The sequence below is a fragment of the Melanerpes formicivorus genome, unplaced genomic scaffold (genome assembly GCF_026170545.1).
Source record: "Melanerpes formicivorus ecotype bairdi unplaced genomic scaffold, bMelFor1.0.p_v2 SCAF_56, whole genome shotgun sequence".
NCBI classification, from domain to species: Eukaryota; Metazoa; Chordata; class Aves; order Piciformes; family Picidae; genus Melanerpes; species Melanerpes formicivorus.
The window spans coordinates 4,073,285-4,087,781 of record NW_027142408.1 but is presented as its reverse complement, the minus strand read 5'-3'; the positions used below and the strand labels follow the sequence as shown (position 1 = coordinate 4,087,781).

General features: G+C 47.0%; 1 protein-coding gene across 10 annotated transcripts in view; it reads right to left on the bottom strand.

The window, feature by feature from the left end:
• The window catches only part of OXR1 (oxidation resistance 1), a 190,956-nt gene that overhangs the window by 46,672 nt on the left and 129,787 nt on the right, over nucleotides 1-14,497 (bottom strand). For all 10 annotated transcript variants that reach the window (XM_068161275.1, XM_068161276.1, XM_068161279.1 and 7 more), the window contains one exon: nucleotides 3,610-3,692. In XM_068161275.1, coding sequence (XP_068017376.1) covers nucleotides 3,610-3,692 — 83 coding nt within the window. The remainder of the gene's footprint in view (nucleotides 1-3,609; nucleotides 3,693-14,497) is intronic.

Sequence of the window (14,497 nt, the reverse complement as noted above, 5' to 3'; positions counted from 1 at the left end):
GTTTTATCTTAAGAAGCTGACTTCAGAAGGCCTTGTTTTCAGTACACACATCTAATTGGTTTATAAGTAAAGCAAACAAACAGATTGGCCTGGACCCGGTTTCTGGATGTTGGACTTACCAACACGCATGAGAACTGGTAGTTCAGCACTGAGGACTCTGGCTTAAAACTCAGTCTTAAGACTCTGGCCTGCTATAGGCTTCTGTGACCTTCATTAATCAGTATCGGGCTCTTCTCATGACCTGGACTACACCCTCTGCATATTAGGTGCTTATGTGATTTTCAGGAAGGGAGTACAGACTTCAGCACCTAGGGCACAGGAAAGGAGCTCTTACACTTCCAACACTAATCAGCCAGGTCATCTGCCTCCAGTATTCATTCTAGTTAGTTTTTTTAAGCAAAAAATGCTTTTCTTATTGCACCAGAGAGAAAGCTGTCTGGGAACAGCCACAATTTTGTCTCTTCCTCCAGAAAAGGAAAAGGATTAGAAGGCTTTTCTTGAAGGCATGTGATTGTTAAGATCATCAGTGATCAGTGGCCAATACTACTCATGTTCCTTTATCTCTCTGTAGCTGGCTCTTCTGTAGACCTGCAGGGGATGCCAGTTGTGTCTGTACAACAGGTAACACTTCTAGTGCAAAGCCAATACAGCAGAGGTAAGCCAAACAACAGAATCATTCCATTTGGAGAAGACCCTTGAGATCAGCAGGGCCAACCATTAACCCAGCTTGACCAAATTCACCACTAAACCATGTGGCTAAGTGCCACATCTAAATGACCTCTGCACACATGCAGGGATGGTGACTCAACCACCTCCCTGGGCAGTCTGCTCCAATGCTTGACTACTCTTCCAGCAAAACATTTCCTCCTACTGTCTGGCCTCAACCCATCCTGGTGCAGCTTGAGGCCGTTCCCTCTTGTTCTATCACCACCCATGAGAAGACACCAGCGCCTATCTCTCTATATTGTCCTTTCAGGTAGTTTAGCAATGTAAAAAAGCCACTTTCACAAACCAGAAAAGGCCTGAAGGAGCTTTTCTAGCCAGCCACAGTAATTCATCTAGACCGCTCGCTCTGTTGGTTCTCAGACCCTGTTCACATGCAGCAGCTATGTGCAGGAGGGGTGAACAACTGGCCTGGACCCCCAAGTGTGAGTTCTGAAACAATGGGCAAACCAATTTGCATCTAATCTGTGGAGTGATACTCCAAAAAAAGGTAACTATAATAACTTTAAAAAACATTGCTCTGACAGACAGCAAACAGATAACAGCCAAAAGAAACCAGAGTCTCCTGTTCCCTTCAGAGGCAGCTTAGGGCTTGCTCCCTTCACTAGTGCCACATCTGTTGACATCATCCAAGTTTGTGTGCTTTGGTGACTTCAGATGAAAATCTTTAACAGGAACTGCTTCTCAGCTCCACAGGGAAAAAAAAGAAAGTATTTATTTGTCCCCAAAGCAATCACTGCCTTTTGAGAAGGCAATTCTGGAAGTATGTTTCACCATCAAGACCCACAGCTTGCACCACTGAGATCCCACCTCACTCCAAACCTCAAGAACACCAACAAGCCCTTCTCTCCTGAAACTCTGTAGCTGCTGGGAAAACCTGCACGTCAAACCCTTGATTTGAAAACAAAACCAAACTAAAAGCAGTGCAAAACCCACCACTAACTTTCCAACAATACTGGAGGGGGAAGTCTGGTTTCTGCCTTCATCCTTTTACTACTTCTCAAAGTCACAGGCTGCCCAGAGGTTGTGGAGTCTCCCTCTCTGGAGGCTTTCAAAACCCACCTGGATGCATCCCTGAGCATTATGCCCTAGGTGGTCCTGCTTTGGCAGGAGGGTTGGACTTGACCTTTGCAGGTCCCTTCCAACCCCTAACATTCTGTGAAAGCAGCAGCATGTGCAAACACCTGTATGTGTGAGGATGCTTTGAGAGGCAGTAGGATGAAGGCAGAAACCAGACATAAGTTCACCTCTCCACATGGAATAAAGCCATAAGTACCAACAATGGCAAATGAACCATAGTAGTTCCCAGACTTCTCTTACATGTACAGTGCTCAGTTTCTAAAGGTTAGCTCTGTGTATTTTACTAACAAATGTGCACAACACAACCAAAAGCTCCAAGACTGTGCTGTTCTGTAAGCACTTTGCAAGTGAAGCACACAGGAAGAGCAGCCAGAACATGGCACTTGTGAGGCTGATACACACCACACTGCAAACACACAGCAGGCTCCCCGGGGAAGCTAGACTAAATTTGAAGACAAGAAGTCTTTGGTTCTTGGGCATGGTCTTTTTGTCTCCCAAGGAAGTGATGCATACTCCAGGGTGTACTAAGCAAGTTATTTTTGCAACTCAGGCCCCACCTACTGGAAAAAGGCCTGCGGAAGTAGGGGCCAGCCTGACACAACGATGCTGATTCAAAACAGCCCAGCTCGGTGCTTCAGCTGTACCTGGCATCCTGCACTGCAAAGGAAATGCATTCCTGTGGTGGCAAGAGACAAGGCACTTACTGACAGCAGAGCTGCACCTGACCATTTGCTCCCATTACTGCAGACAAAAGGAAGCCAGTGCAAGAGAAACCCCACTCACACTATTCCAACATTGTTCAGCTGCTGGAACCTAAGCAGCAGAATTTTTTCATTGTAGCTAAAGGGAAGTCTTTAGCACAGGCTAGAACTAGATTCAGACTACCAGTAAAAGCCACACTAATGAAGTCCTCCTTGCTCCAATACACACATCCTCTGCCTCTCTCCTCACCACTCTCACAGCCCTCTCAGGAGTTAAGCCTTGGCTTGATGCAACATGAAGAGTTAACTCTCCCCCACATCTCTTATTTCTGGAATAAGAAAACACCAAGAGGTCAAGCAAAGACTCTTTCTAAAAAGTTCTTTTTATTTTAATCCTATCTAGACTCAAAAGCATTCAGAGGTAACTGTGACAGACTCCCCTGTTTTAATGTCAACTCTCTAAGTGTTATTTATAGCTTAATTATATTTCCAGTGTATAACACAAGACAGATACTTCTCACTTCAGTTTCCCTTAGTAACCACAAATGTGAAAAGCTGACTGCAGCACAGTTTGAGGGTCATTTCAAGAACAGAACAGGCAGAGGAAGGCTCCATTTTCAGAGACTGCTGCAGAAACAGACATGCACAGTGAAAGGTACAGCTCTATGCAAATGATGAGCATGCCAGCAGGTCAGTATCAGCATACAGCCTCCCCCTTCTTCCCAGCTTCACTCTCTATTCCTCCTGATGTCAACAGGTTATTAATAATGCTGACAGCAGGGAACTTGCAGATGATTTTACAACTCCTGTTATCTGCTATTGCTAACTAGTTAACTAAAAGTGAACCAGTCTGATTGATTACCCTGGGGTTTTCTTCAAGACAAAGCCACACAGACCACCCCCAAACAAACAAGAGCCCAACCCCAACACTCTTCAAGTAGCAGTAGCTAATTCCCAGCACAATTCCTGTCTGAATAAGCTATCAGATAGACACAGCTCTAAGATTCAAGGTAATGCACACCACTCCCTTGCTTGTGTTGTGCACTGAAACTTGAAGTCTGCACTTGCTGTGCCATGCCATTCTAAGAACAAAGCAGTAACTTACAGAATACTCAAGAGTTCCTCTGGGCCTTTGAAAGGACATTCGTCGCCCATCTCTCTTGTCTGAGGTCTTCTTCTGGCCAGGGTCTGCAAAGAATTGAGGCAAGGCGTGTGTTAAATTCATCTTCCTCCTTCGGTACTGTCACAGCCTGCTGACTACAGCCCCGTGGGCAGACATCTAATTCACCAGTCACACAGCTTGCTCCTGGTGACTCTGCCTAACTGACAACCAGCTGCTAGAACAGGGACTTCACTTCCCTGCGATGCCTGAAGAATGCGACCAATACAAACCACTGACAGCCGGGCACCAACTGCAGAAGTGCTTGCTGCTATCCAGGAAATTGTTAATGAAGGAAGACTAAACAGGAGCCTCTCAGGCAAGCAGTACTTCTGGAGCTACTGGCTTTGATTGGCTTTGTATCACACCCAGCCTGCTTTCATCTAGAGGGAAGATGGTCTAGAGTGGCCGCATGCTCCATCTAATCAGCTGGGGTTTGTGTTGCTGTTTGGTAAGCACAGAGCATTTCAAGCTTTGCTGCAAACCAAAGGGCATTACTGCTGAACACTGCCATTATCCTGCCCGTGACACACACACATCTGAATAAACAAGCACAAGTTAAGAACTCTTTTATTTTCTTTGGAGCATTGTGTTGCTGTGCTCTCCATTTCACAGGCCAGATCAACAACTTGCACCTGAAGGACACGACTTTCTTGGACCAATCGTCTTGATATTTACGATAAGCACAGTGTGCTTACATGACTCTGCAAAGCATTTCATTCCACAGCTCTACAGCAGTGGTTGTCAACAGACCCATTTATAGACACATATGCATTTTTGGGGAGACAGAATCTCTCCAGGCTCTAGGTCTTTGTCACAAGGCTTCCACACTCAACAGCTAAACATCTCTTCGGGAGCCCAAGGGAGAGACGTGAAGGTCTCATTCTCCAATTGGGTTATTTATGGTCCCATTTCAACATATTCAAACTTCTGTTATCATAACCAAATATATTTAGTTAAATAGGATTTCAAAGCAAATTGAATACAACAAACAAACATTACAAAACACATCAACAAACCCCCAACCAACTATTTCAGCATGGCCAGATTGAAAATGAATCACACACTGTACAGCCTCAGCTGAGGCACTAGGTAAGCTTGCTATACATTGACAAGAGCTCCTGTGCATCATTATCTTCCACTAGTGTCCTGACTGCAACACTGGAAAGGAGACTAGGCAAATACTGGCACAAATTTCATATATCCCCTCCCCAATTTCTGTATGGACAGCTGAGAATATCAAGCTGTGGAATGGAGAGAAAAGCCCAATGAGAAGTTCTGCAGTGCCAAAAAAGCAGAAGAAAACCCAAACAAAACACACTGAGAATTCCCCCCAAACACCAACCCCCAGCAACAACAACAAACTCACAAGCAGCAAACAAACAAACAAGCCCCTCAAGCAAACAAAAACAATTAAACACCCCCCCAAAATAAACCAACCCCAACCCAAGCCCCAACACAGCAACAATCCCCCCAGCCAGCCAGAATAACAGTGACTGGAAACCCCTCATCAAATATTTCTGTGTGCTGCACAGGGCAAGCTGCAAGGGCCAACAATAAAAATCATTCACAGCAGAGTCACCAGAAGCACTCTCCTGGGTGTTCTTTATGTAGAGAGCCGCTCTCCATCATTTTCCAGCAGTCCTGGCTCACTGGCGAGGTCCCAGAGGACTGGAAGCTGGCCAGCGTGGTGCCCACCCACGAGAAGGGCCGGTTGGATGAGCCAGGGAATTACAGGCCTGTCAGCCTGACCTCAGTGCCAGGCAAGATCATGGAACAGGTCATCCTGAGTGCATTAACACAGCACTTAGAGGATGGCCAAGGGATCAGGCTCAGCCAGCATGGATTTAGGAAGGGCAGGTCCTGCCTGACCAACCTGATCTCCTTCTATGATCAGGTGACTGCCTGGTGGATGTGGGGAGGCCTGTGGATGTAGTCTACCTGGACCTCAGCAAGGCCTTTGACACCGTCCCCCATAGCAAACTGCTGGCCAAGCTGTCAGCCCATGGCTTGGACAGCAGCACTCTGAGCTGGGTTAGGAACTGGCTGGAGGCTGAGCCCAGAGAGTGGTGGTGAATGGTGCCACAGCCAGCTGGCAGCCAGTCACCAGTGGTGTGCCCCAAGGATCAGTGCTGGGCCCTGTGCTCTTTAACATCTTTATTGATGATCTGGATGAGGGCATTGAGTCTATCATCAGTAAATTTGCTGATGACACCAAGCTGGGGACAGGAGTTGATCTGCTGGAGGGTAGAGAGGCTTTGCAGAGGGACCTGGACAGGCTGGACAGATGGGCAGAGGCCAAGGGCAGGAGATTGAACACATCCAAGTGCCAGGTTCTGCACATTGGCCACAACAACCCCATGCAGTGCTACAGGCTGGGGTCAGAGTGGCTGGAGAGCAGCCAGGCAGAGAGGGACCTGGGGGTACTGGTTGATGGTAGGCTGAACATGAGCCTGCAGTGTGCCCAGGCAGCCAAGAGGGCCAAGGGCATCCTGGCCTGCATTAAGAACAGTGTGGCCAGCAGGAGCAGGGAGGTCATTCTGCCCCTGTACTCTGCACTGGTTAGGCCACACCTCGAGTCCTGTGTCCAGTTCTGGGCCCCTCAGTTTAGGAAGGAGGTTGACTTGCTGGAACGAGTCCAGAGAAGGACAACGAAGTTAGTGAGGGGCTTGGAACACAGCCCTATGAGGAGAGACTGAGGGAGCTGGGGCTGCTTAGCCTGGAGAAGAGGAGACTCAGGGGTGACCTTATTGCTCTCTACAACTACCTGAAGGGGGGTTGTAAACAGGCAGAGGTTGGTCTCTTCTCCCAGGCAGCCAGCACCAGAACAAGAGGACACAGTCTCAGGCTGCGCCAGGGGAGGTTCAGGCTGTAGGTCAGGAGGAAGTTTTACACAGAGAGAGTGATTGTCCATTGGAATGGGCTGCCTGGGGAGGTGGTGGAGTCGCCGTCACTGGAGGTGTTCAGGAGGAGACTTGACAGGGTGCTTGGTGCCATGGGTTAGCTGTTTGGGTGGTGTTGGGTGATAGGTTGGACATGATGATCTTGAAGGTCTCTTCCAACCTGGTTTATTCTATTCTATTCTAACAAGGAAATACACACTGGACTAATTCTGCTTTTTTATACACTGCACAAGAGGTCCAAGGGAGAATTTTTCCATACCTACAAGATGAAAGTTTTCATAGCTATGAATGGCAGACAAGACTTTCAGCCTGCTTTTAAAAGCTGTTTAGAAATGCTGAGCAATGTGGACTTCAGCTCTGCACCCTGCTGTCCTCACTCAGCACAAAGGTATTCCTTCCCTTCTTTGCTAATTGCAGCTTCAGGGAAGTTCCCTAAAGAACCCCTTTACTTCAGATGGTATTAACAGCTTTTAAAGGCACTACAAATGTCTCCAGGGGAAGTTAGGCCAAGTCAGCAATAAAACCACAACAAACACTAGAAGGCTGTGTGTAGATTTAACAGCAACCAACATGCTCCTCTTCCAGGTCAAGCGTTTGGTTGCCCAGGTTTCTACCTGAGCTTGCAACACAACAGGTGCCTCCTCAGCAAGACACTGAGAAGCTGCCAACAGCTGCTCGACGGCAGCCATTCCAAAACTTCCAGCTAACACCAAAGCTTCACCTGCAGCCTAATCATTTCATTTCAGAAGCAGTCTGGTTCAAACAACCCTAAACAAAAGCCAGAGGATGCAGCTGAAAGACTGCTCTCACCTGAGATCCCATAGGTGCTCCAGTAATCTGCAGATGGAGCAGCCCTGCTGTAGAACAAGGCTCTTCTTCCCCCTGCCTCATCTGCCCCACAATATTACATAAAAGAGAAAGCAGCCCTACACTAAACCCACACATACACCCTGCTTTGGATACAGCCCAGGGGTGTTTGGGGGAGGGGTCCCTACAAGGTTGTGGGCAGGTGCCACTGAAAAGGTCAAGGTAAGCTGTCCTCTCCCTCTCTGGTATCTGAGCAGCAGGATCATGTCCTGCACAAATAGCCACTCTTGCTCCTTATGCCAGACAAAGTAATATAGAAATAAATACAAAACCCACAAACCTGTTTGCCCAGGGCAGAAGGATCTCTCCCAGGATCTCATAACCCATGGGTTGGGGGTTTCAGAGGTTCTGTTTGGTTTAATGTCCACATCTAAGGCAGTAAATTTTATCCTTCCCATCAGTGCCCACCTTCACTCCTTCTGGCAGTGAGAACATTATTTCCCCCTCACTACATGGCCACTCTACTCAAGTGCTTCAGAAGCTGCTGTGACCTAAGAGCCCTGAGCCAAGAAGAGCTGGAGGCAGGCAGAGCTGAGCTACCTGTGCACTGACTACCCAGCAGGTGAAACACTGCACAGAGCTATCAAACACAAGACCTCTGCCCACAGCCTGAGGGCTTGAGCTGTCTGCTCATACACAACCCACCCATCTCACCCACCTCTCAGAAACAAAACTAGGAGGCATTTCAATGGTGAAAGAGGTCAGGTAGCAGACACATGACCTCAGCCTCCCTGGTGGCATACTGCAAACATTTTCTGCTGGATGAGTAGGCTTGTTCTTGAGAAGAAAGTAAATGCATCTTTCAGCCATCCCTGTGCCCCTAGTATTCTAGGCAGCGTGTGAAAACAGAAGCAACTACCAGCAGAGGATGTGGTGGTCTGAAAAGACCTCAGCACCAGTCAGAACCAGTCTCATCCTTCCATTTTACCTATTTTCCTGGTAATAATTCTGTTGCACGTGAGCTCATCTTGTTAGGTTACACACAATCATTACCTGCCCTGCCCACAGTGAGCCAGAAACTGCCCAAGGCTGATGTTCTCTGATCACAGGTGTAGGAATAACCTGATGCTGTTGACCGTGCTGTGCACAATCTCAGTGCTCAACAGCAATGTACACTGCACTGGTTAGGCCACACCTCGAGTCCTGTGTCCAGTTCTGGGCCCCTCAGTTTAGGAAGGATGTTGATTTGCTGGAACGAGTCCAGAGAAGAGCAACAAAGTTGGTGAGGGGTTTGGAACACAGCCCTATGAGGAAAGACTGAGGGAGCTGGGGTTGCTCAGCCTGGAGAAGAGGAGACTCAGGGGTGACCTTATCACTCTCTACAACTACCTGAAGGGAGGTTGTAGACAGGCAGAGGTTGGTCTCTTCTCCCAGCAGCCAGCACCAGAACAAGAGGACACAGTCTCAGGCTGTGCCAGGGGAGGTTCAGGCTGGAGGTCAGGAGGAAGTTTTACACAGAGAGAGTGATTGCCCATTGGAATGGGCTGCCTGGGGAGGTGGTGGAGTCACCATCACTGGAGGTGTTCAGGAGGAGACTTGACAGGGTGCTTGGTGCCATGGGTTAGTTGATTAGGTGGTGTTGGATGATAGGTTGGACACGATGATCTTGAAGGTCTCTTCCAACCTGGTCTACTCTATTCTATTCCATGTGTTGAACAAGGGGATCTGTGGTCCTAGGGTATCAGATCTTTAGCCATGCTGTCATAGACAGAAACAAGAAACCTTTCGTGCTATTAGCAGATGTTTTAAATCTGAACTGTCCTGTTACAGGACTGCATCTCCACAACAGCTTGAAAGAGAAAAAGCACAAGTCAGATGCACAAACAACATTTCAACTGTCTGGAAGTCAGTAGACTACAACTAGAGAGACGCAGAAGGCAGCATCTGAAATGACAGCAGAGCAGTATTCAGCCTGAACACATGCTGCATACAGACAGCTGAGATCAAATAACTGTAGTGTAAGAATGGTTCTGACCAACAACCTAACCAGAGAGGGACCTGATGTTCCAACATATTTATACAAGACAGAGGGGTTTTAGCAACATTATGATCTAAAACATACAGTTTCAAATGAGGCAGCTTTGACCCTAAAATACGCAACAGTAAGGGGCACTATTCAACTGAAAGTTAGACAACTGAAGTTAAATCAGGTTAGTGCTGCTCAGTGACAGTTAGATCTTTATGATCTGGTCATAGAGAAACAACAAACAAGATTCAAGTAGGAGATCTTCATATTTCCTAAGGCTTGGTAACATCTCACTGACCCTTCTCCCCCTCCTGCAGTTTAATATGGTTAATTACTGGAGTATTATTTTCAGTTATCTTCCAGTGGCTTAGGAATCAGAAACTAGACAGCCTCTAATGGTAGCCTACCAGATGCTAGTGGCCTGCAGTTGGGTAGCCCAAATCAGACCAAGCACTGCCAAAATGCTCCCCTTGGTCTCCTCATGCTAAGCAACTGCCACTTATTCTTCAGTCTTTCCAAGACAAGGCACGCTCTCAAAACTCTTGATCTTTATCACTGCTCTACACATGATTCTGTTGTTCATTTTTCTTACTCAAAGCCCCAAACAAAATGCATCCAAGACCTTGGTAATACTGCACTGGCTCTTCAAACCCAGTTTCTTCTTCTTGCAACACAATCAGCACTGATCCAAGTTCAAGAGTCCCCCTAACACAGGACTCTTTTCTACCATCTAGTCAGCTGACAGCATGTAGGCAGAAGGAATTAAAGCATCATTTCAGGATGAAATGGCTAGAGACCAAGGCAGCTCTACATGGCTGACGCTCCTGCTATGTGCATCTCACCAGCTTTCGTCTGCAAGAAGGATAGACAGCAATGCTTCCAATTTTGCCAGATTATATCAGCATAAGTCAGCTTGCTTCCCTGTTCCATCTGAAACAGGTATGTCTACAGTCAAATACATCAGAGACAACCTTGCTGCAGACTCCACCTCGTGTACAATGTCCCTGCAGAACAGACGCGTTCATGAACACGAGCAAACGTCATCGCTGCTCTCCCGGGACACCAAGCAACTGAACTTCCCCAGCTAATCATTACTGCCCACCTTTTGAGGCCTCTGTAGCTGTACCTCTCACAGCACCACACATCAGCAGTTACAGCATTAAGTAGCAATACCAAGTTATTCTCAGAGACCTTTGCAGATTTTACATTCTGCCCTGTAACACTTAAACCACTGGTCCCCAGTTTCCCTAAGAGAGCACAGCCAGCTCACGGTACTGATGCAGCAGACCTGGGCACTGCAAGTGCTCTGGTAACATAAAAGCAGATCTGCTGCATATGTGAACTCATTCCAAATGCTGCAGTAACAACCCTTCTGTACAAATCCAGTGCATTAGGTTTGCAGATGACATTGAACTGGAGGGACCAGTCAAGATACTTCAGAGCAGGGCTGCCATTCCAAGGGACCTGGACAGGCTGGAGGAACCAGCTGACAGGAACCTTACGAAATTCAACAGGACAACAGTCCTCTGCATGAGAAGGAAGAGCCCCTTGTGTTCTACAGGCTGTCACTGCCCAGCCAGGGAGTAGCTCAGCTCAAAAAACTGGGGGTCTTGGTGGGCAGCAAGCTTAAGACAAGCCAGCAGTGTGCTCTGGCAATAAAGAGGGCCAACAACATCCTCACTCTATTAACAGAAGCATAGCAAGCAGACCAAGAGTGTCAGAGGGAAGCAACTACTCTCCTTAGCTTGGCACTCAGACTACTTCTGAAACACTGGCTCCAGTGTCCCCATCCCCCTCCCTTCCAGTCCCTTTCAATATAAGGAGGGCATTCATAAACAAACACTGGTGAAGGGCCACCACAGTTGAGGGCTGTAAGAAGCAGCTAAAAGAGCTTCTCCAGCCTGAAGAAGAGATGGTTTTGAAGTACTGTAACAGCAATCTTCCTGTACCTTCCCCAAAGGTGCTAAGATGACAGAACCAGGGTCTTCAATGGCGTATAATGGGGAAGCAAAAGAGAACAGATACAATGGATCAACAGGAGAGCTTCTGACTGTCTAAAAGGTAACAATCTCATTGCCAAGAGTAGTTGTACAGTTTCTATCCTGGACAATTTCAAGGCCCAGCTGGATAAAGCCCTGAGAAACCCAGCCTGAAGTTATGGTCTTCCTACTTTAATCAGGACTGAACAGTCTGGCTTGCAATTTCAGCTATCTAGAGCTGTGATTCCTCCTACTGTTTTCTGGTAAGCAATGCAGATGTACAAGGCCCCCTTGTATAGCCACACATATAATGCCTATAGGCAAGGTATGGTGCATACTGGAGAACAGAAAGGTATTATTCTCACACATAGTAAGTTGAAAAGCAACCATAACCATGCAGGTTCTCAATAAAACCTCAGCTTCAAGACTGTCTTAGTGTGAGCAAAAGGGAATTAGCAAAGAAGATGCAACATGACACACTGGAAGCAAAAGGCAACACAAAGCACACCAGGTTACCAGAATGAGCTGTACTTACATCACAAGCCAAACTCCAGTAGAACATCCAACAGACCCAAATCCTACTGGACAGTTGAAGAAAGACTAAGAATTGTAAACTATGTCCAAAGTTCACTAAAGAGTGAAATAGAAACTATGGGAGTGGAGCGGCTTAGCAATCGGCTCTCAACAGAGCAGATTTTAGAACAGCTCAGTTGCACACCAGCAAACTAACAGTGGAGCACAAGCCACACCAAAGGCTGGGCAAAAAGGACACACAACAAATTCTGTACCCCAAGACATGGAGAGGGGGAAAAAAAGGGCTGGGATGTAGTAGCACAAAGCATAACGTGAAGTGAAGGACCATTTAACATCACATACGGCGAGGGAATAGCCAAGGATTTCTATACCCTGGTAGTGCACAAGCCAGAAGAGATTGTGCATACATTAACATGTCACAAGATGACTGAGTCACCACCAGCCTTACACATTCCAAGCTCACATTTGCTTCTTGTGCCTGTACCGAGGGAAGTATTTTCAGACAGGAAAGTGAAGCAGCAGAGTCTTTGTAAAGGGTGCTGGTACATTCCACATGAGCTTCATCCGGAACAGCCTGTACGAGACAGCTCCAGAATCCTCTCTCCCCGGTCTGAAGACTCTCTCAGGCTTCATCATATACTTGTTAATTCCCTCAAAGTACTGAGGAAGGATGAAGTGAGGAAATAAACTACCTTATTCTTATGTTTGTTCTATTCTGAGACAGCTTTTTAGAAAGGAAGGCACTGACTTTTACAGCAGCGCTTGGCAAATGCACTGTCATTTGGCCCAGCACTGCTGCTACCTTCCTCACACTACAGGACTGACAGGCCACGGGGCTCACTGGATATACTCAAAAGCTGAGGAGGAAAAAGCCTATGTAAATAAACCCACAGGCCACATGGCTCAGAACTGCACAACCAAGCTGAACCTGATGGAGAAAAAACAAACAGAAAGAATTTTTTAAGTATAAGGCAGATCAAAAATTTTCCCTCACAGAATGGTTGAGAGGATTACCTCTGAGGGACTGATTTTCATTTCTTTAAGTTCTGTAATTAATTATCACAGTGTCACAGAATCACCAAATTGGAAGAGACCTCAAAGATCACCAAGTCCAACCTGTCACGACAGACCTCATGACTAGACCATGGCACCAAGTGCCACGTCCAATCTCCTCTTGAACACCTCCAGGGATGGTGACTCCACCACCTCCCTGGGCAGCACATCCCAATGATATATGGCAGAAACCTCTTCAGTTCACCTACTCCAGCCTCCAGTTTGAAGCAGGACATCAAATTAGGTCAGCTTAAATCTGTAACCTGTACCTACACTAGACCACTCTCCTTGGGAAACTCCTTGTCCAAATGGAACCTCCCAAGCTAAAATTCATAATTGTTGCCTCCTCTTCTACCATCTCCTGCTACTGAGAAGACCAGGCCCCTTCAGGTACAGGCAGGTCACAATCACACTGCCTCTAAGCTGTCTTGGTCTCCTCTTTGCAAGACTAAAGCCTAGCTCTCCCAATCCCTCCTCACAGATCTCATGCACTATGTCCCTAAACATTCTGGCTGGCCCCTCTCCAGCTTCTCAGCAGCCTTCTTTAAGAGTGGTATAACAAATCAAAAAGCATATTCAAAGCACACCCTACCCAGTGCCACGGAACAGCAGCAAACCTATGTAACTCTCTGCTGGCCACACTCCCTCTTACACAGCACACTGAACAACAAGACAAGCTGCTGGCTCATTCAGGTAAGTGTAGGAAAGCAGAGGCTTGTACAGATAAGACTCAAATTGAACTGAACACTCAAGTAAATGCTGCAGTAAAGATAACTCATCAAGAGATGCTGCCTAAAGCTGTGGGCTGCATTTCAAAACAAACACAAATGCAGGCAACTCCAGCACACCAGCAAGCAGCCCGCTCTGTCCCAGCTGAGCTCTCTAGGTCACTCCAGGCTTGTAACACAGACATAGCAGGGTTCCTGGACATCAGCCACAGACCATCTTGGGAAGTTACATTTCAAACCCACAGGATTTCTATTTTGTAAAACCAATTACATATACAATTATTTTTCTTTACACTTTGAAACACTGGTGGCACCTTTGCTACAGCCAGCTGCTCCTACAGAAGCCTCAGCTCTCCTGGCATTCTTGCCTTACTTTCTGAAGCAGTTTCACTGCCTTGGCTGCTGACACAAACAATGTGAGCAGGTTAGACAGGTTTACAGCCTCCCATGGCACTAGGCAGTCTCCCAGTGTCTCCTTTCTTCCTACCAAGAGATACCATAAACCTTCTGCATGTACCCAAAGACTGGCTCAGCACTGATACCACGCACAGCATTTGAACATACCTGCCACCCTGAGGAACCTGGAGACCTGGCAAATGTACTAAAATTACACTTGTGAGATTGAGATACTTTAGAAGCAAAACTTAAAATAGTTAGGAACAAGGTTGGGTTTTGTTTCAGAAGTGTGGACTGGGTATTCACAAAGAACTACCCTCGAAGAAGCAATGCATAGTCACACATGAACCATCTAAAGAGAAGGAACACTGGAAAGTACCTTCTGAAAGCCCTAAGTGGGGGCAGGGG